This window comes from Harpia harpyja, chromosome 17 (genome assembly GCF_026419915.1).
Source record: "Harpia harpyja isolate bHarHar1 chromosome 17, bHarHar1 primary haplotype, whole genome shotgun sequence".
Taxonomy (NCBI): domain Eukaryota; kingdom Metazoa; phylum Chordata; class Aves; order Accipitriformes; family Accipitridae; genus Harpia; species Harpia harpyja.
In genome coordinates, this window is record NC_068956.1 from 23,220,727 (window position 1) to 23,242,255 (window position 21,529).

Consider the following 21,529-nt stretch of genomic DNA (forward strand, 5'->3'; position numbering starts at 1 on the left):
GTTGAAAATGTTGATGATTGCTTGAGGAGAAGGCAACCTATCTAAGGTATAGGCTTACTTTAAGAATATGCCACAAGTAGAAATAATAGTACACAACAAACAAAACCCACTGATGTAATCGATGAAACCATACTAATATATTTGGTGTATCTTTTTGAAAATTGTCTTGCCAGGTATGGACCAAAAAGATAATTAAATGGACCGCAGTTATGTGAAAATTTAAATTTATGCTTACACTTATGTTTGCCAGTGATGTCACTGCAGTCTAGAAGTACAAAAAATAGTCTAATTCATGTGCATGTCTCTGCAAGACTGTGGCTTAAGAAACCAATTTTGTCACTGTGAGTAATTTGCAGTAACACAGTGTAACAACTAAAGCTTTCTAATTAGTTTTAAAATAATTTAATGCATCTGTGAATATTAAAACTGTTTAAAATTTAAGGCGTGTGATCTGTGGTCTTTTGTGTGGCCTAGAGCGTAAAGTACCAACGTGCAGTATGGATAGACAGACTTATTTGTGTTATTTAGAAAAATCTAACAGAAAACTTCAAATTTTTGAGGGCATTCATATAAATTAGATGTTTTCTTTATTTCATTCTTTTTATTAAAGCAAGGGGAATATAGCCTAGCTAGTCAGAAATTGACTGCATATTTCTTTAAAGTCCATATCAATATCTACATATAATGCTTAGTACAGACCATTTCATATATATCTCTGTATCCTGATCCATGTCTGATTAAAATATATAGATGTAATATATAGATCCTTATATGATTTGTCCATTCTAAGCCATGGTTTGAGGATTAACCAAGTATCTGCCCAAGACTGCCCACATAGTTATCTTGGATTATTTGAACATGAGTGAAGAAACACCATCACCACCACCAATTTCATTAAGAGAAGGCAGCTGGTACTTGCCAGGGAACCAGACTGGCAATGAGAGGTACATTAAATCTATTCTCTTGCAGTGAAAGACAAGGGAAGGGTACCAAATCCTTGCAATATATGAGGATAGAAAATGCTACTTTAGCAGAGAGATACTGTTAAATGCAGAAGAATCTCTTTTTATCTATTGGCCTCTCCTGTGAAGGTTACATTGTATGATTAAATGGGTGTACTAATTTCCTGTATTATCTTCGGGAGCGTGTTACTGGAAAATGCTCAGTGTGTACAGATTTGTTGCTCACAGAGGTAGTCTTCTGAATCTTAAAGGCTGTTCTCCTTAACCTGTAACTTCCATGTTAAGCATCAAGAGCAGAAGTGGTATCTGCCCATAGCAGATTGGCTACTAAAACAGCAGCCTCAGAATGCTCCTTCTTTGTCCAGGGTCTGTCTCTTGTGGCAGTGAGATTACCTCCATTAGTTGATCTTAGAATAAGTTCAAATTTTCCTACAGTACTTTACCACCTGCTCTTGTCCTGGTCTCTCAATGTACGGCCTTCACATGAAGCATCGTTACAGTCTGCCCCAAGGATTCAACAACTTCCCCAGCAGCAGTCCAAACACATTTTCATTCAACTCCTTCCAAACAGTTTCTGAATACACAACCTGAAGGCTAGTCATTGTCTTCACTTTTTCACAGTCACTTGGCCATCCATGTTGCTACAGGAAGAATATTCCTATGTGCTGCTGGATGCTGAATATCACAAATGCAACACGCAGTTTCTGTCTTCCCTGACTTCCCAGTCTTCAGCTAACGACATATTCATGGACCCCATCATGAAAATTAGTATGGCTGGAGACAACTTCTCTTCTAGCCCTGGGTGTCAAAGTGCCAATCCCTCCTTGATTCAGTCTTAAAAATTTAGGGAGAACACAAGGATCCAAAAATAATCCTTTTCTTCCTGCACCATTTTCTGGAGAAAATCTGAATATAGTATTGGCCAGAACTTTTCTTCCTGAACTATTTCAATAGCCTAAAAAAACACCATCCTTTTTGTTTGCTCTGTCCTGTGGCAACCAGTAGAGACTTGTGAGGAATTTTGGGAGATACACATAAATATTGTCACATGCATACAGGTATGTACCAGGCTATATATCTGTTTTTAAAATGCAGCTTCATTCTTTTTTTTCTTCTTTTGTGGCTATTACATAGAAGGCAGCCAAGGAGTATTAAATTGTATAAGAAATAAGAACTACAAGCAATTGATAGTAATCCAGTATGTCCTTGACTTTAGAAAAAGCTTAAAATCCAAACACATCAAGCACAGTTAATCAGGAAGGAGAAGTATATTAAGTATCTACTAAAGCTTGTTTGAGAATACAAAAATTAAGTGGTCTGGTATTGATGTTCTTGCCAAGCCCAGAATCAAATTTTAAGGATCCTATGAGGCAGGTAAAATCAGTTAATTATAAAGTCTAACAACCACATTTAAAGAAAAAGAGCCCCAAAGATGTGCACATTCTGAAAATCTGAGAGGCTTGGCACTGACTACTTGTGCATTACTGGTCATCCTTTAAGGCCTCTTCCTATCAATATTCCAGGAAACATCAAGGATACTTCCTAAGAAAATGCTATGAACAGTACAGATAGCTGTATGTCATGGTTAAACTGGGAATGCAGGTAATTATACTGTGAATAAAAGGGTCCATTCTGTTTTGTACAGTAGCTGACCAAGATGAAACACAGTTTTACACTGATTTTGGTGCTTTTCTGCTCTGAGGGATTAAAAAAAGGTAACAGAGTAGGTCAGGGGCTGTCAGCCACCTTTATCTTAGGAAATGGTCAGTGAATTTCTGGAAGTTATTTCCTGCTGGAGGGGCTGATCTGTGACTTGGTTTTGTTTGGTACTGCAACCGTTTTCTAACAGCTGATGGACTGGGTGTTTGATGGCACAGCTAAAAATGAAGCAGCCTGCCTAGGTAGTATTGTTATCCAGACAGTAATGAGATGTTCATACAAAGTAGGATGCAGCTGTTCTCACTTTAGCTGATGCAAAGCCAACTAAGTATGAGGAGTAAAGATGTAAAGTAAAATATTTTGACTAAATAACAGGGAAAAGGACTTTTAACCATAACTTCTGTTACTTTGACTAGTAATTCTGAAAATATTACGAATCACAAGTTCACTGAAGGAGAAACTTAGGCATTGATGATGTTTATTACTAAAATCAAACCCATTGTCTCCTGTTTTGCATAATGATAGCAGCTGAGTAGAGCCTACTTCATTTTGTTGCCTGTTTCTGTACTTGGCTTTTGTTTATTTGTTTTCAAAATAGCCTATCAGAATGAGATACCCCATTATAATAAACATTCCTTCAGATAGCACTCCAGAATGAATGTTAGGCATGCTTTTATTTCTTGTTTAAACTAATTCAGCTATTTATTTTCCAAGTATATTCTAACTTTGCTTAATAAGGTCAGATTCTGAAAGGCTGCCAGAATTACCAATTTATATCTGTCAATTTTAAGTCAATGGTTTTACTATGGTTACTCTGCTTGTATGGTTGCCCACAGCTCAGCCTTGTCGATAACCCTTCAAAATACTAGGTAGTTACACTATTCCCATACCTAATTTACGCATTTCAGTCAAACAAGAAATAGCTTATGGTCTATTCCCATGTTGGTTATAGCTTCTTCTCTATTAAAAGGCTACACTTATAATTTACTTGGCAAGTTCCTAATTAGGCACTTCTCATGCCTAATTTTTCTGCTTGCATTTTGGCAAAGCTACTATCTCAGTAGGGCCAACAGATTGTTTGGGTATATTATTAACATTAATAATTATTTTTACAGTCTTTATAGTGAATGGTATCTCAAAAAAGATCTGGTGGATCAAGGGCTGTGACTTAACCTTTGGTACTAAGGCTCTACTTCTATACAAGTTCAGAACTTCAAAGCAGATTCTTAAAAAAGATTTGCAGTACACTTCTACTCTTGCTTTTTAAAGGCTGTTTGAGTTTCTTCCACGAAGGTCAGAGCACAAATTGCTATTTTATTATGGTGATTGGTCAGAAAAGTTGTTTGTCCTTTCTGCTTCCTTTCCATTGGCCTTCTTTTTGTCTTCCTAGAACATCAGAAGGGGTAAAAACTACTGATGATCTGTATTGGCTTTGTGTGGCAAGGTTTTGGTAGCGGGGGGGGTTACAGGGGTGGCTTCTGTAAGAAGCTGCTGGAAGCTTCCCCTGTGTCTGACAGAGCCCATACCAGCCAGCTCTAAGACGGACCTGCCGCCGGCCAAGGCCAAGCCAATCGGTGATAGTGGTAACGCCTCTGTGATAACGTTTTTAAGAAGGAAAAGAAAGTTGGGACAGGCAGAAACGGCAGCCGGAGAGAGGAGTGAGAACATGTAAGAGAAACAACCCTGCAGACCCCCAGGTCAGTGAAGAAGGAGGGGGAGGAGATGCTCCAGGCGCCGGAGCAGAGATTCCCCTGCAGCCCATGGGGAAGACCATGGTGAGGCAGGCTGTCCCCCTGCAGTCCATGGAGGTCCACAGTGGAGCAGATCTCCACCTGCAGCCTGTGGAGGACCCCAAGCCGGAGCAGGTGGGTTCCCGAAGGAGGCTGTGACCTCGTGGGAACCCCGCGCTGGAGCAGGCTCCTGGCAGGACCTGCGGATCTGCGGAGAGAGGAGCCCACGCTGGAGCAGGTTTTCTGGCAGGACTTGTGACCCTGCAGGGGACCCACACTGGAGCAGTCTGTGCCTGAAGGACTGCCGCCCATGGAAAGGACCCATGCTGGAGAAATTCGTGAAGAACTGCAGCCTCTGGGAAGGACCCATGTTGGAGAAGTTCATGGAGGACTGTCTCCCGTGAGAGGGACCCCACGCTGGAGCAGGGGAAGAGTGTGATGAGTCCTGCCCCTGAGGATGATGAAGCGGCAGAGAATAACATGTGATGAACTGACCGTAAACCCCATTCCCCGTCCCCCTGCACCACTGGGGTGGGGGTTTGGTAGAGAATCCGGGAGTGAAGTTGTGCCCGGGAAGAAGGGAGGGGTGGAGGGAAGGTGTTCTGAAATTTGGTTTTATTTCTCATTACCCTACTCTGGTTGATTTGTAATAAATTGAGTTAATTTTCCCCAAGCTGAGTCTGTTTTGCCCGTGACGGTAATTGGTGAGTGATCTCTCCTGTCTTTATCTCAGCTCACAAGCTCTTTGTTATATTTTCTCTCCCCTGTCCAGCTGAGGAGGAGGGGGAGTGATAGAACGGCTTTGGTGGGCACCACCAGCCAGGGTCAACCCACCACATGATCTCAGCTAAACGCTGAGCTTCCATTGTCTGTCTGATGAGGACAATCGTCTTGATCCAGAAAAGTGACTCTGGATTAAGTGCATACATCTGGCATTCTTAAACATAGTTCAGTACAGAGTCTCCATGGAGTGATATCAGGAAATCATCAATTACATTTTATTTTTAAATGTAGCTGCATTTTGTTAACCAAAGATTGCCCAGGCCTTCAAGGTGAGGAATTCTTTCTGTGAACTGTTTGCTGGGTTGACTCTGTACCTGTATGGTACAGGTCTCAACTGACCTTAGCAGTTGAGAAGTGAGGGACTCGGACTCAGTTCCAGAGTGAAAAATGGAAACGCTGCAAAATACTGTACTTCTAGTTTCCAAAATAATAGCTAGTACATATGTGTTTTAAGCTGCTTTTCATTGGGCCTTTTCTCACCCTCCCCCCCATTTTTGGTATTTTAAAATGTTAAGGCTTTTTTCCCTGATATTCTTTCAGTGAGTCATAGGGTGTAGTATGATTTTTGAGTGCAAAATTGAGAGTAAGCTACTTCAGAACAATTTTACAATGGCAACTTGTAAAATGGAAAATCATTAATCATTCAGTGTTTTATAGCATAGTTTTAAAGGAAAAGTGAAATGCTTTGGGAACATGGCTTTTTCTTGGCTACCAAAAAAACCATAGGAGATAATCAGTATTGGATAAAAGCTTTTCCTACACTGCAAGAAATTATTTCATTCAGTAACAGTGGAAGTATGTCTGATTTCAGAGAACACATAATTTGATTATAATGTGGTGTATACTGTGCAAACTGTTGAAGACAAGTGTATCCTTTTGTCCATTAGCTAATTCATCCTACTGCATATGATGCTAATGTAAACATAGGTGGGTATGTCAGATTGCCTAACTTGGGGGCTTTTCATTCTTCTTACTTGCTGTGTTCCATTAATAAGAGTGACTGAATCAGGGAAGACCTCATCGAAGCAGAGAAGGTTGTTCATTGCTTGAGGACATTGAAAACTACTCCAGAAGAGGCAATTTCAGAAAACACATGTTTACCAAGGAGTAAAAAGGCAGAGACAAACACAAACAAGGGTCTAGGAGCCTGCAGCTCCACAGGAACAGTCAAGAGCAGAAATTGCTGCAAAGGCTACAGAGCTGCAAGTCAGATTTCACAGGTGATAAAACAGAAACCTCCTTGATTCTGGAGGAAACTTCAGAGTTTTCTCCAACGCATAAAATTACTGAGGAGACAGACATCAGGTCTGAAAGCAAGGATTCTCTTTGAGCAGGGATTCTCTTTGAACAAAGAGAAATTGGCAGGAAATTACTTGTTTATAAGCTGTCTTTATATTCTGCCTTACCTGGCTGCTTCCAGGTTCTCTATTAAAAAAAAGAAAAAAAAGATATATTTTGTAGTGGAATTGAGATTAAAAAACTTCTGGTTTACTTTGAGGAGCAAACTGTAAGGGAAATTTTTAATCAGATCCACTTCAAAATTCTGATTTATTTGTGTAAATATAAAGACAAATTGTTTAGAAATAGATCATGTAAACTTATGTAACTTTCTTATACAGCTGAAGCCTTCATTATTCCTGTTTGTCTTTTACTCTGAATATTCATCAGAACATGTGAACACAATCATGTAAGATGAAAATATTTAAAACTTCTTTTTGTCTAGATTATTGCTAAATAAAATTTAGGATATAGATTCTGTATATGCTTGTTTTGCTTACTCGTTGATTTATACTAACATCCTTATTTCTCTTGGAGCAAGATTTAGTTAGGTTAATGACCACAATTTACCTATTAGCTAAAACATACATTTGTGTTAACTTCTCCTTAAATTTTATTTATTTTCTTCTGTTTTCTTCTGTTAGCTTTTAAATTTTAGTTCATTTTTTGGAAGTACTTGTAAGATTTTGCAAGCTGAACCTGTGCAACAAAAGAAATTAAGAAAGTTCTCTTTAGGACTCATAACAAATTATTAAGAATGTATTCATTTAATTTATAATAGCTAAACAGCCAGTCTCACTCATTCTCTCTCAGCATACGTTCTGGTCTGTAGTATGACCATCCCACAACAACTTTTTTCAGTTGTTTAACAGGGAAGAAGCACTATATTAACACTATATCTTTTCTCTTAGATATTTAACTAGTGTTCCATCTTTTTATCACTGTTATTGATGACTGCAATTTTAAGAAAATTAAACTAATGCAGGTTCTTCCTATGGAAATAATTCAATAGTCAGTTGCTCCAAATATAAATTGCAATACACTAGAACTTTGTGGGCATTGAGTCTGTCAGGGACTGAGCTCTGGGACCATGGTTCCTGTTACAGTGTCCTGGCCAGAGCACTGTAATTTTCATATTTCCACTTCTCTTCTTCTAAATCTTTTGGAACAGGAAACATTTTTCTAGTGTGCCTTAATATTTTTTTTTTAATTATTTTTAATTGCTCTCATGCTTCCTTTCTTTCTGGCAAGATGCATGCTGGTACTGAATGAAAAAACTATTCTAACAATGAAGTAGACACTGAATTACAGGATTTAAACAGAGTTTTCGATGCTTTTATTTCAAATGCAGATTAGATACACCTGCTTTATTATGTCAGAATTAAATATATATTACGTTACTGAAAAATAACATTCAATGATAAAAGAAAATGGGAGGGCTTTTCTATCTCTCATTCAGCTACACTTCTGATATATCTGTGAGTAGAGGAGGAAACAGGAAAAATGAAAGGAGATGAATAGGAAGAAAGCAAAAGACAGTGGTAAACTCATCATATTCTTTAGGGTTTGTATCTGTACAAACCTGTATGCAATATGAGAATATGGGTACAGATGCAGAGCTTCCAAGACCTATTAAACCTATTCTGCCATGGAGGGACAGTCATTCAATTTTCTGTTTTATACAGCCACCTACACTGGGTGACAGCCATGTGTTTTGCTTGAATTCTTCAGAGTTGAGATATCCCAAAAGCAGAAGACTAGACTATCCTGCTCTGGATGTTTAGTGGGTTAGGGGGTTTTGCTTTAGTTTTTAGTAAAGGACAAGTGATGTAAAAGGAAATGTTATGACCAAAGAACACGAAACATGGTTCTCTGTTGATTGTCAGTGCTGTTGACATCTGTTGTAGGAGTCATGTGACATACTGTACAGAACACAACTGTAAATATACTATTCTGCCTGTCACAGAGTGCTTGCGGGTGGAGCTGTGAGTAGGTGCACGGTGAATCATATCCTAAAATAAAAATCCCAATGCACAAAATAACGAACCTATTAAAAAGTGCTTTACTCCACTTTCCTATCCAGAATATTGTAGAGTTTCATATAAACCAAACTACACATTTCTGGTTTTCTTTCTGAGAAAAAGCTAACAATTAATTTCCTCAAGTGAACAGTAGTTGGATTTCATACTTAGGAGAATGCTTGAATTGTACCAACCATGCAATAGGACAAAATCATTCCAAATCTGTTTGGACATTTAACATTTGGTATTTTTTTTCCTCCAAGTATTAAGTTAGGTAACATCTTCTGCCTTCCTTTAAGGTACTACTATAACAAGGTCTTTCCATTGTGTCTTCCAGCCTGCACGCAAGCTGCAGGCTCCAAATTGGTGTTTTCCTCCTCAGCTTGACTCCTTGAAAGGGTCTATAAACCTGAGTGTCGTGGTTTCAGCCCGGGCGGTAACAAAGGACGACGCAGCCGCTCGCTCACTCCTCCCGCCCCCCTCCGGTGGGATAGGGAGGAGACGGAGGAGAGAAAAGGAAAAAAAACCCAGAACCTCGAGGGTTGAGATAAGGGCAGTTTACTGGGACAACACAAAAAAAAAGTTACAACAACAACAACGGTACTAATGAAAGAATATACAAAAAGAGTGATGCACAGTGCAACTGCTCACCACCCGGAACCCGACACTCCACCACTGAAAGTCGAGAGCCCTCCCCCCGGCCCGCTCCCCATTTATATACTGAGCATGATGGCACATGGTATGGAATAGCTCCTTGGCTAGTTCAGGTCGGCTGCCCCGGCTATGCCCCCCCCCCACCTCCCAGGTTCCTGTGAAAATTAACTCTATCCCAGCTGAACCCAGGACATTATCCACCCCTTATTCTATACCATCTACATCATGCCCAGATCTTACATTTTCCAATCAACTACTACCACTTTCCTTGTCTTATATGTATATATGTATATGGACACCCCCCCCCCACACACACACACACACACACAAATAGTACTCCCTTAGTCGATGGGCTATCCCTCCAATGTGTCCATCAATTTTATTTAGTCCATGACTTTGGGGCTCCATCTGTTGTAACAGTTCTTCAGGATAAGAGAGATGGTGTGAGGTGTTAGGTTGTTGTATGCTGCCTCTGGAACTTGTGGCTGGTACATTTGGTGCAACCCACACCCTTGGCCTGCAGGTCGAAGAGGCTGATCTTGAGGAAATTGCTGGGCACCAGTTCAAGTTCTATCACTGTTGTACTTGGCTCAGTTTCAAAGTCCATCCTTCAGTCATTTGGGTAATTCTTACAGTAATACCCTTGATATGGCATATAGACACTATAGATACAATGACATACATTGGCAGGTTATTTAGCAGTTAAATATCATACAGCCTAATTCACTGGCTATTCTCTCCCAAAATCAAATCTCCCTGAGGTACACATCGAACTTCCCCATCCTTCTGCATCACCCACCAGGTGTACCCAGGTCCCTGAGCAAAAACAACCCCTTGGATGGGTTTGTCTCTGCTTGAGGGGGGACTAACCCAGACTGCCTTTCCTAACATACTTCTCATGCGCACTACAGGGACTTTATCCCCTTCTACAGTATGTGGAAGTCTTGGTTGGGCAGGGCCAGCCCGATTGGCAGATCCTCTAGTATTAACTAACCAGGTGGCTTTTGTTAAATGTGTATCCCAATGTTTGAAAGTTCCACCCCCCATTGCTCTCAATGTAGTTTTCAGCAGTCCATTGTATCGTTCGATTTTTCCAGAGGCTGGTGCGTGATAAGGGATGTGATATACCCACTCAATGCCATGTTCTTTGGCCCAGGTGTCTATGAGGTTGTTTCGGAAGTGAGTCCCGTTGTCCGACTCGATTCTTTCTGGGGTGCCGTGTCGCCATAAAACTTTCTCTTCAAGGCCCAGGATAGTGTTCTGGGCAGTGGCGTGGGACACAGGATATGTTTCCAGCCATCCAGTGGTTGCTTCCACCATTGTAAGCACATGGCACTTGCCTTGGCGGGTTCATGGGAGTGTGATATAGTCAATCTGCCAGGCCTCCCACTGTTTATATTTCAGCCATCGCCCTCCACACGACAGGGGTTTTAACCGCTTGGCTTGCTTAATTGCAGCACATGTTTCACATTCATGGATAACCTGCGCAATAGTGTCCATGGTCAAGTCCACCCCTCGATCACGAGCCCATCTATATGTTGCATCTCTTCCCTGATGGCCCGAGGTATCATGGGCCCACCGAGCCATAAATAGCTCACCCCTATGTTGCCAGTCCAGGTCCACCTGAGACACTTCAATCTTGGCAGCCTGATCTGCCTGCTGGTTGTTTTGATGTTCTTCAGTGGCCTGACTCTTGGGTACATGAGCATCTACGTGACGTACTTTTACAAACAGATTCTCTATCCGAACAGCAATATCTTGCCACAGTGCGGCCGCCCAGATGGGTTTACCTCTGCGCTGCCAGTTGCTCTGCTTCCATTGCTGTAGCCACCCCCATAGGGCATTTGCCACCATCCATGAGTCAGTATAGAGATAGAGCACTGGCCACTTCTCTCTTTCAGCAATGTCTAACGCTAGCTGGATGGCTTTCACTTCTGCAAACTGACTCGATTCACCTTCTCCTTCAGCAGTTTCTGCGACTAGTCGTGTAGGACTCCATACAGCAGCCTTCCACCTCCGATGTTTTCCCACAATGCGACAGGACCCATCAGTGAACAGGGCATATTGCCTCTCATTTTCTGGCAGTTTATTATACAGCGGGGCCTCTTCAGCCCGTGTCACCTCCTCCTCTGGCGACATTCCAAAATCTTTGCCTTCTGGCCAGTCCGTGATCAATTCCACAATTCCTGGGTGACTGGGGTTTCCTATGCGAGCTCGTTGTGTGATCAGTGCGGCCCACTTACTCCACGTGGCATCAGTTGCATGATGTGTAGAGGAGAGCCTCCCTTTGAACATCCAGCCCAGCACTGGCAGTCGGGGTGCTAAGAGGAGCTGTGCTTCAGTACCAACCACTTCTGAGGCGGCTCGAACTCCTTCATATGCTGCCAATATCTCTTTTTCAGTTGGAGTATAGCGAGCCTCGGATCCTCTGTATCCCCGACTCCAAAACCCCAGGGGTCGGGTCTCCCCAGGTGCTTTCTGCCAGAGGCTCCAGGTAGGACCATTCTCCCCAGCTGCACTATAGAGCACATTTTTAACATCTTGTCCTGCCCGGACCAGCCCAAGAGCTACTGCATGAACAATCTCCCGCTTAATTTGTTCAAAGGCTTGTCGTTGCTCAGGCCCCCATTTGAAATCATTCTTCTTCCGGGTAACTTGGTAGAGAGGACTTACAATTTGACTGTAATTTGGAATGTGCATTCTCCAAAAACCCACAACACCTAAGAAAGCCTGTGTTTCCTTTTTATTAGTCGGTGGGGACATAGCTGCTATTTTGTTGATCACATCCATAGGGATGTGACGACGCCCGTCTTGCCATTTTACTCCTAAGAACTGGATCTCCTGTGCAGGTCCCTTGACCTTACTTTCTTTTATGGCAAAACCAGCCTTCAAAAGGATTTGGATTATTTTCTTCCCTTTCTCAAAAACTTTTTCTGCCATGTTGCCCCATACAATGATGTCATCAATGTATTGTAGGTGTTCTGGAGCTTCACCTTTTTCCAGTGCAGCCTGGATCAGTCCATGGCAAATAGTGGGGCTGTGTTTCCACCCCTGGGGCAGTCGATTCCAGGTGTACTGGACGCCCCTCCAAGTGAAAGCAAACTGTGGCCTGCACTCCGCTGCCAAAGGAATGGAGAAAAATGCATTAGCAATGTCAATTGTGGCATACCACTTAGCTGCCTTTGATTCCAGTTCATATTGAAGCTCTAACATATCTGGCACAGCAGCGCTCAGCGGTGGCGTGACTTCATTCAGCCCACGATAATCTACTGTTAGTCTCCATTCCCCATTAGATTTCCGCACGGGCCATATGAGACTATTAAAAGGTGAGTGAGTCTTGCTGATCACTCCTTGGCTCTCCAATTGGCAAATGGGCTTATGGATGGGGATCAGGGAGTCTCGGTTGGTGCGATATTGCCGCCGGTGCACCGTCATGGTAGCAATTGGCACGTGTTGTTCTTCAACCTTCAGCAACCCCACAACCGAAGGGTCTTGAGAGAGACCAGGCAGGGTAGACAGCTGTTCAATCTCCTCCATCTCCAATGCAGCTATACCAAAGGCCCAACGGTACCCTTTTGGGTCCTTAAAATACCCCCTCCTGAGATAATCTATACCAAGGATGCACGGGGCCTCTGGGCCAGTTGCAATGGGGTGTTTATGCCACTCATTCCCGGTTAGACTCATTTCAGCTTCCAATACGGTTAGCTCTTGGGATCCCCATGTCACACCAGAGATACAGATGGGTTCTGCCCCTTTATAACTTGATGGCATTAGGGTGCATTGTGCACCAGTGTCTACTAGAGCCCTATATTCCTGTGGGTCGGACGTGCCAGGCCATCGAATCCACACTGTCCAGTAGACTCGGTTGTCCCTCTCCTCCACCTGGCTGGAGGCAGGGCCCCTCTAATCCTGGTTAGAATATCCGTTACTCACTTTTCGCACACATGAATCAGAAGTCCCTTCAAGAGGATCAGAAATGGCATCATCCCATCTACTGCATCTGGGGGACTGCTCACGGGAAACTGGAGCAGCAGCTTTCCAGGAAGAATCCTCTTTTCTGGTTGCTTTTTCTCGCAACTCCTGTACCTGTGCATCCAGGACTGAGGTAGGTTTTCCATCCCACTTCCTCATGTCCTCTCCATGGTCACGCAGGTAAAACCACAGGTTAGCCCGTCGTGTGTACTTTTTCTCTCCTCTCTCTTGGGCAGAGGAGTGCTTACTCCCAATAGCTGCGATGCGGGCCTGTACAGGTGGGCAGGAGGACATATCCACTTTGAATTGCTGGAACTCTCGGGACAATTCCTCTACAGCTGAGACACAGGCCCGTAGGGAGGAAGAGAGACTTCCTTCATATTGCCGGAGCTGGACAGCCAATTTATCCACCGTTTGTCCATAGCCTTATTTCCAGGACATTACTGCCAATGAGTTGGCATAGGTTGGTGGCGCACTTCGTAGAAACTTCCGCCACATCGGTTGTGTGCATTGGACTTCATCTGGATCTGTGGGTGACTGCGCATTTTCTGGATCATTATAAATCACCTCCAGCACAGCTAATTCCCTCAGGTACTGGATACCTCTCTACATGGTGGTCCACTTGCCTTGGTGACATGTAACTTCATCCTTGAAGGGGTATCTTTCCTTTACACCTAACAGAAGTCGCCTCCAGAGGCTGAGGACTTGTGTTTTTCTCCCAATCGCCTTGTCGATGCCCCCTTCCCTAGACAGAGATCCCAACTGCTTGGCTTCCTTACCCTCTAATTCCACACTACTAGCCCCATCATCCCAGCATCGGAGCAGCCAGGTAACAATGTGCTCACCTGGGTGGCGGCTAAAATCTTTTCGCATGTCACGCAACTCACTCAGGGATAGAGATCGGGTAATTATTTCAGGTTCTGCCTCTTCCTCCTGTTCCCGCGATGACCCTGGTTCATCTTCATCTCTCACTAAGCGAACTGATTTCTTTGTGTGTTTCTTTTTCTGTACAGGGGCGACTGATACTGGCACAGGTTGGTTCTCTGGTTTAGCTGCAGTATCTGTCACCGGGGTTGGGGTAGCCACACTGCCTGTTGCCGGGGTTGGGGTAGCCACGGTGTCTGTGGTCGGGGTAGGGGTAGCCACGGTGCCTGTTGTTGGGGTTTGGGTAACCACGGTGCCTGTTGTCGGGGTAGGGGTAGCCACGGTGCCTGTTGTCCTGTTTTTCATCTTTTCCCCTTTTTCCCCCTGAGGGTGCTGCCTAATATCAAGCAGTGTTTGGTAGATACTGGCCAGGGCCCAGCACAGTGCAGCGAGTTGTACGTCTTTGGAATAGCCACAGCATTTTTCTTTCAAATATTCTACCACTTCATGAGGGTTCTGTAGTTGTTCGGGAGTGAACTTCCAAGCCACTGGAGGTGAGAAGTTCTCTAGATACCTGCCCATATCCTCCCACATGCCGTGCCACCCATGAATATCCAGCTTTGGGGCAGATCTCTGGGTGGTACTCTTAAAGAGCCTTTTTGTAGCCCTAAACAAGACCTGAAACATATTCAGGAGGCATAGCACTAACAGCGCACTGGCTTGCGCATCCCAAGGATATTCAAAATTCTCAAAAGCTGTTGTAATTAGTCGGAAGGAGAGAAGGGAGGCGAACGGACGGGGGGAAGTATCCCCCCCTAACTTCCCCATGGAGTGAGTGTAATTACCAATAAAATCCGATAGAAGGTGCCCGAAGTATGGAAATGATATCACTGCCTCATACAGATACCAGCTTAACCTCATGACCAGTGATGTAATCATTTCACAAGTCGACATTGCCCAGTACAGCAAAATGATAATCCCAATCACTCTCCCAGAGGTGAGAAACGTGACTACAGGCAATACATAGAGCACATAAGAACTTACAAAACGCCACCATGTAAAAAAATGAATCAACATTGTGACTAACATCTATTTATCTAATATAAGAAATGCGTATGACAAATTTGTTTCAACACGCTCTGGCCAGATCTGTCGTTATCTCAACCCTTCGGGCCCCACGTTGGGCGCCAAAAAGGACTGTCGTGGTTCCAGCCCAGCCGGTAACAAAGGACCACGCAGCCGCTCGCTCACTCCTCCCGCCCCCCTCCGGTGGGATAGGGAGGAGACGGAGGAGAGAAAAGGAAAAAAAACCCAGAACCTCGAGTGTTGAGACAAGGGCAGTTTACTGGGACAACACAAAAAAAAGTTACAACAACAACAACGGTACTAATGAAAGAATGTACAAAAAGAGTGATGCACAGTGCAACTGCTCACCACCCGGAACCCGACGCTCCGCCACCGAAAGTCCAGAGCCCTCCCCCCGGCCCGCTCCCCATTTATATACTGAGCATGATGTCACACGGTATGGAATAGCTCCTTGGCTAGTTCAGGTCGGCTGCCCCGGCTATGCCCCCCACCCCACCTCCCAGGTTCCTGTAAAAATTAACTCTATCCCAGCTGAACCCAGGACACTGAGCTTGCTTGTTTGCTCTTAGAAAAAACAATTTGTCCCATCTTACATCTATTGCAGTTCACCTGTCAGGCTCATCTTCACATGGAGTACAGCATTGAGCACAAAGTACACATGCAGCTTTTCAGTTGCTGTCTTGCTACTTAACCTCTTTAAAGGATCATACAGAATTAAACTCACAGAAATAATTAAATATTTTTAATCAAACTTTGTGAAGATGCAATCCAAGCAGATGATACCACTTAACACCCCCCCAAAAACCCCTCCAACTAGCCCTCTATGACAGTTTGAATCTGTTTTATATTAATTCATTTTGTGCCCACATTAATTTCAAAAAAGAGTGAGTAGAGTGGGTGAACAGGAGGTGAAAAAGGTTCCTGTTCTGGAGCCACTGAACATACTGGGGAGGAGAGTCTAGGTGACAGCATGTGGCAAAAAAAGGGATGCAGGAGTGTGGCAGCAAGGAGCTGGGAGAGAACAGCTGAAGCAGAGATTGAAATATTGCTAGGATGATCAGGCAATAGACTGACAGCCAGCTGTTTGTGCTCACAGATGGAAAAACACCTTAGAAACCAGACACAAGGACCTGCTGTGCACTGACACGATGGGCAGTTGCATACTTATAAATAAGTCCTTTTACCTTTATCTTGTCATGCATAGTCATTTCCAGATTTCTCTGGTTTAGTTTATTCTTGTTCATACTCTAAAAACACTTAAATATTCTGAGCTTCAAAGCTGTTTTGAACCTCCTTGTAGATATCATGTAATTAAATGTTCTAGGCAGATCTCCTTTAAAGCCTTGTATAATTGGAGGTCTTGTGTTTATATTCCAAAAGGTTCCTATTGGATTATTTTCCACCTTGTTTAAGTAACTATTTAAAACAATTATGATTTTATAGCTTTAATAGGGACAATAGTAACTTTCAAATGTTTCTTTCTATTTATATGTGAAAGATTAAGTCCTCCTTTGGCTCACTGTTTTACTCAGGTTTAGAAGATGACATCCCTTTCTAGATATTCACCATAGTCCTATTCTTAGGAAGGGGCAAGGTCTCAATCTATCAGTAAATGGCCTGCTGTCCTATCCCTTACAAATTTAAAAAGCACATCAAACGTAGCCAACTCAAAATGCTTTGGAGGGAAACACTAAAAAAATTGTTTCCAACAGTTCTTGTTTCATATCATATGAGACCCTCTAACAACAGTGGGAATTCAGGAGAACTGGAAAATATCTTTTTTGAAAAGGTGATTTTTCTATTGCGTCATTATTCAAGCTCACAAGTGACTAACATGCACAAGAACAAGAATTGAGAAGACTTGGACGTTTCCGCTCAGTTCTTGGAAGTCCAGAGATGTCTAGTAACTAATTACTTTTTATATTTTCTGACCATTAATAAAATTACACCCTGCTTTAATTTCTTGAGAATTTGGTTAGTTTTGGTGTTTGCATCCAGTGATTCTACAGATAAATATTTGTATGTGTAGGGTTTTGGTTTTGCTTTTTTTTGCATTTGGTAATTCTAATAAGTATATATATTCATGTGAATTTTACTTTTTTCCAAAGTATGTGCCATTTTATCATTAATGCAAATTGCTTTTGCTGTACTAGTTGACCTTTCTGACCTTATCTTGTACTATTTCATATGGCAAAACTTCTGTTTTATCTGGAGTTACACATCCATACAACCCAATTTTAGCTATATTTACTGTTTGCCACATAATTACAGTTGTTCAGCACTAGAGGACTTCTATTCTTAGTTAACTTTGTTATTAACTATCTCTTGCAATGCAATTTTGGGGACACGAGGCTTGGGGTATTTTGTTTTTTTTCTGAGGAGGGAGCGTGACTGACTGACTGACTGACTAATTTAGGCCACAAAGAGAAAGATACTGCAAACGAAGAGCATGATTCCAGTACTATCCCAATACTCTTTTGACTGCACAGATGATCTAAGAATCTATTTTCTGACCACAGTGTATAAACCTCTATGGACACATACTGCCTTTTGACAAATAGAGAAAATTAAATTTTTAATTTAATAATTGCTGATCTCCCTGATATCCAGTGACAGGACACGTGGGAACAGTTCAAAGCTGCACCAGGAGAGGTTTAGACTAGACATTAGGAAGCATTTCTTTACCAAGAGGGTGGTCAAACACTGGAATAGACTTCCTGGAGAGGTATTCTACTCTAAAATAAAATAAAATAAAATAAAGCTAAAATGTCTTATTGTTATTAACTGTAGAATTCTTGTATAGTACTTTATTCCTAAGATAAACTGTTTTCCATAGAGGCTAGAATATTCTTTTTTTGCCCTAAATGCCCTTTGCTTAACAAATCCTTATTGCACTCTTTAAACATGTCACAGACTTGAAAAATATCTGAATAAGTTAGGGAAGTTGATATAGATAGGACCAAATGGCTTCTCTGTCTATTTCAGTTAGGTGAATTAAACTGATACGTGATAGTCATTGTCTTCTCCATCATTATGTTGTCTTGTATGTTGAGGGATAAGCAGATGTTCTTGAAATCGTGTAGCTATACACAGAACTCTTGTTAAAATTCTCATTTTTTTCCTCTTTTCCTCTGCCTTTTAATGGCAGAATGTTCAAACCACAGTTTACATATCTTTTCCATTGTTTTTTCATGGCATGAGTTTGCAAGTACTTCTGGTTAGTCAAGTGCTGGTATGAGTGGACTCTGACAATGTGGAAAATAAATTTGTTTGCTTAGTTACCTTTCCAGGACTAAGTTGTCATTCATTGACTTTCAAAATCCAATTGAAAAGGGGGTTGGCAGTTTTTGGTGAGGAACAGGACATCAGCATTCTTGAACTGTGAACGTTATTACTTGACTGAGAGAAAGAGGTTTTGTACAAATGCAATGAAACCCCATAATTGAAATCATTGTTCATTATACTAATGCATTCTAATGCTAGATGGAATTTTAATGTTGTAACAGAAATCTTTTTTATTATTTGTCACATAGATTGTTGGGGGTTTTTTTACTAATATTTATTTCTCATTTACTGTAAACTGTGCTGTCATGAACATTTGCAGTCCAAGCAGGCATTGGGTGTCCAGTGTTTCATTTGTGTTCCACAGTTTTAATCTCAGTGGATTTTGGTCCATCACTTGTAAAATGTTGTCACTTCAGTAGTCAGGAGGGCAGTTCGGGAATGTATCTTGTTCTTTCCCCATACTCATGAAATTTTTTCCTTTCTCTTTCATTCTTTGCGCTTAAATAGGAAGACAGCTGCCTTCAGATGATACAGAACTCACTGACAGTTGCTCTTGCTTCCGTCCTACTTCATGAAAACATCAGAAGATACTGAGGTATTTATTTGTTCTTTTCATTTTTAGAATTTCTACTTTGCAGATACTACATAGGTAGAAGAGGAGACAAAAGACACCATGAATCTAGACCAAGAAGAGTAATCATACATGGAAAATAACACAAAAGTTATGTCCATAAGGACAGCTACTGAGCGATACAATCTAATCTCTCTCTATAGCTGGGCACTAAGTTAGTCAATCTTTTTTTATAAATTGAGAAATCAAATAATTACAAATATGCCGAAAGGATACATATTAAAATGTAGTTAAAATGTTGCTTTTTGGGGGTCTTCTATCCAGTTTTATTGGATCCTCTGCTTTTCTCCAAGAATGGACAAAAGATTTTGCACGAAATCCCTGGACATGAATACCCAATCACCTAAATAATGACTAAATAATGAACCCTTCAAAACTATCTGGCATTTATAGGTTTCTTCCTCTCATACTTACAGGGAATTTCAATTAAAGAAAAGCTTTGGTGTTAACACAACATACCAATGCCTTTGTCCCAGTTTATCTTTCAGAAATCCATGAGATTAAATATAAAAGCTGTTTTAAAGATACTGATAAATATTTTATTATGAAAAATACTTGTCATTTTTGTCAGATACCAGTGAATTAATTCCTTTGTGTAGAAAGTAACTTCTCCATTTGTATATGTAAACAGAGTCTGATAAACGATTAATGGCCATAGAATTCATAAAGGGAAAAAAGTATCTTGTAAGCCTCTGATCAGTTGGATTTGTGTCAGTCCTAAATTTGTGATCTGCAGCTGTTAAATGTCTGATAGGAGCTTCAACTTCTAAAGCATGATAAAAGTGTGAGTGTATGGCTAGAAAAAAGGAAACATTGTGCTTTGAGAAATAAAATTGTCCAAACATATGGATGATGATTACAATGCTTCACATAGCACAAACCTTTTATTCTGTAAATCTTATAAATGTGTGTTTTAATGCTTTTTAAACTGCAGGCAGTTACCAGCACAGATTCTAAAATATCATAGACTGAACAGAAAGTCTGTTGGTTAGTGTTTGTATAGTCAGTCTAATGTAAGCAGTGCCAGGCTGGAATTCTTGTTTCTGCATTTGAGAACTCAAAGCTTAAATGGCACTGAAAAAAGATGTTTCATAACTTCTATAATACCATCTTAAAATATGTAATATATGCAACTTTTTTTTTTTAATAGCTCTTGGTATTTATATGCATCTTAAATACCAACAATGGCTTAACTTTTTGGAAAGGTTGGTAATTGTTAGCGTTGTTATATAAAATTAATATATGCTATTATAGGTATATTATATGTATTTCCTTTTTTTAAAGAGACTTTATATACCAGCCAGTATAGATTACAGTTAGAATAATGTTAGCATTAAAATTAAAAGTTTTCAGAAAAACGACTATTAAAAGTCAGTTAGATGTGATATGGATTCAGGAAAGAAAGCAGAAGTCTTTTTTATTTCTAATTTTGCATTGCGTGCTGTTAGCAGCTAACTATGTTAATAGTTTTTACGTGCAGATTCTGTGAAGTGCTGCATATTCTCAGATTTTAATAAAGCAGTTGGCATTATGTGACAGGTTGGGCCGTTTTAGTATGCGTTATGGATTGGTTATGTCTTACAGTGGGGCAGTTCATTTCTGGAGTCAGTACACAACCATTTTAGTAGTAGAATTGGCCGCTTATGTCACGGATTATAATTAGCTGCGTCTGTATGCCGGAGCAACAAGATGGAATGCAAAACACAGCCAAACATGTGAACGAATTTTCTTCCAGTGATATTTGGGCAGGCCTAAAATATCTTCCACTCCAGATTTGAAAGTAGTGGAAAAGTTAGACAATTCTCTCTTGGGAAGAGAGATTGTAGTTTATTCAGAAGTCCACATTGTTTCAGTTCTCTAGGGTAAGTAACAATTTTTTAGATTTCTTTTTATATCTGTATTAAAATAGTAGTATATTAATAATTGAGTTGGTTTTTGTTTGTTCTTTACATATTACATTGATGTATTGAGCTTCTCACCCATCTGATTTTCTGTGCAACATTTCATGCTGATTCTGTCCTCATTTAAGGATCATGTTGATGCTTATGTGATTTATTTTAGGACCTAAATTTAAGTGTTCATTTTTATATACAATTATTATTTTAGATTCTGATTGTTTAATTGTACTTGTTTTTACAATTAAATGCAGTATTAAGTTGCATAGTTTAAACTTACACTTGTGTAACATAAAGAAGCTAACTTTTAGTACTTTTAAAATCTTTTACAATATCATATTACTGTACTTATATAAATATCTAATTTGCAGTAGTAAACCTCTGGTGTTTGTAGCCCTAAATTTTTCTCAGTTTTTCTATCACATACTGAAAGTTAAATTTAGTCAAGAATGGATCCATGCTTCTGCTGAACACTTCTTTTTGGCTTGACAGTGTGATAACTTTCCATCTGAGGAACTGTTACCAAAATCAGTTGTAACATCTGTGAAGCATACTTGAATTAATATGGAGCAACCAACTATGTGTATACAGAACTCCTCTTACAAGTTTGTAATCTCCTTGAATTCAAATACATTTTCTCTTGAGTAATTTCACTGACTGAAAGAAAATGACTAACTAGGTATCAGTGGGTTACTGACTCATTATCAAA

At 40.9% G+C, this 21,529-nt stretch overlaps 1 protein-coding gene across 5 annotated transcripts in view; it reads left to right on the top strand.

Moving 5' to 3' along the window:
- The window catches only part of SGCG (sarcoglycan gamma), a 163,456-nt gene that overhangs the window by 34,314 nt on the left and 107,613 nt on the right, over positions 1-21,529 (top strand). For 3 of the 5 annotated variants that reach the window (XM_052812988.1, XM_052812990.1, XM_052812989.1), the window contains exon 2: positions 18,802-18,889. In XM_052812988.1, the coding sequence (XP_052668948.1) occupies positions 18,866-18,889 (24 nt within the window). In that variant the 5' untranslated portion in view covers positions 18,802-18,865. Of the gene's footprint in view, positions 1-18,801; positions 18,890-20,573; positions 20,788-21,529 lie in introns of those variants that run through there. The other 2 variants (XM_052812991.1, XM_052812992.1) reach the window with 2 other exon arrangements.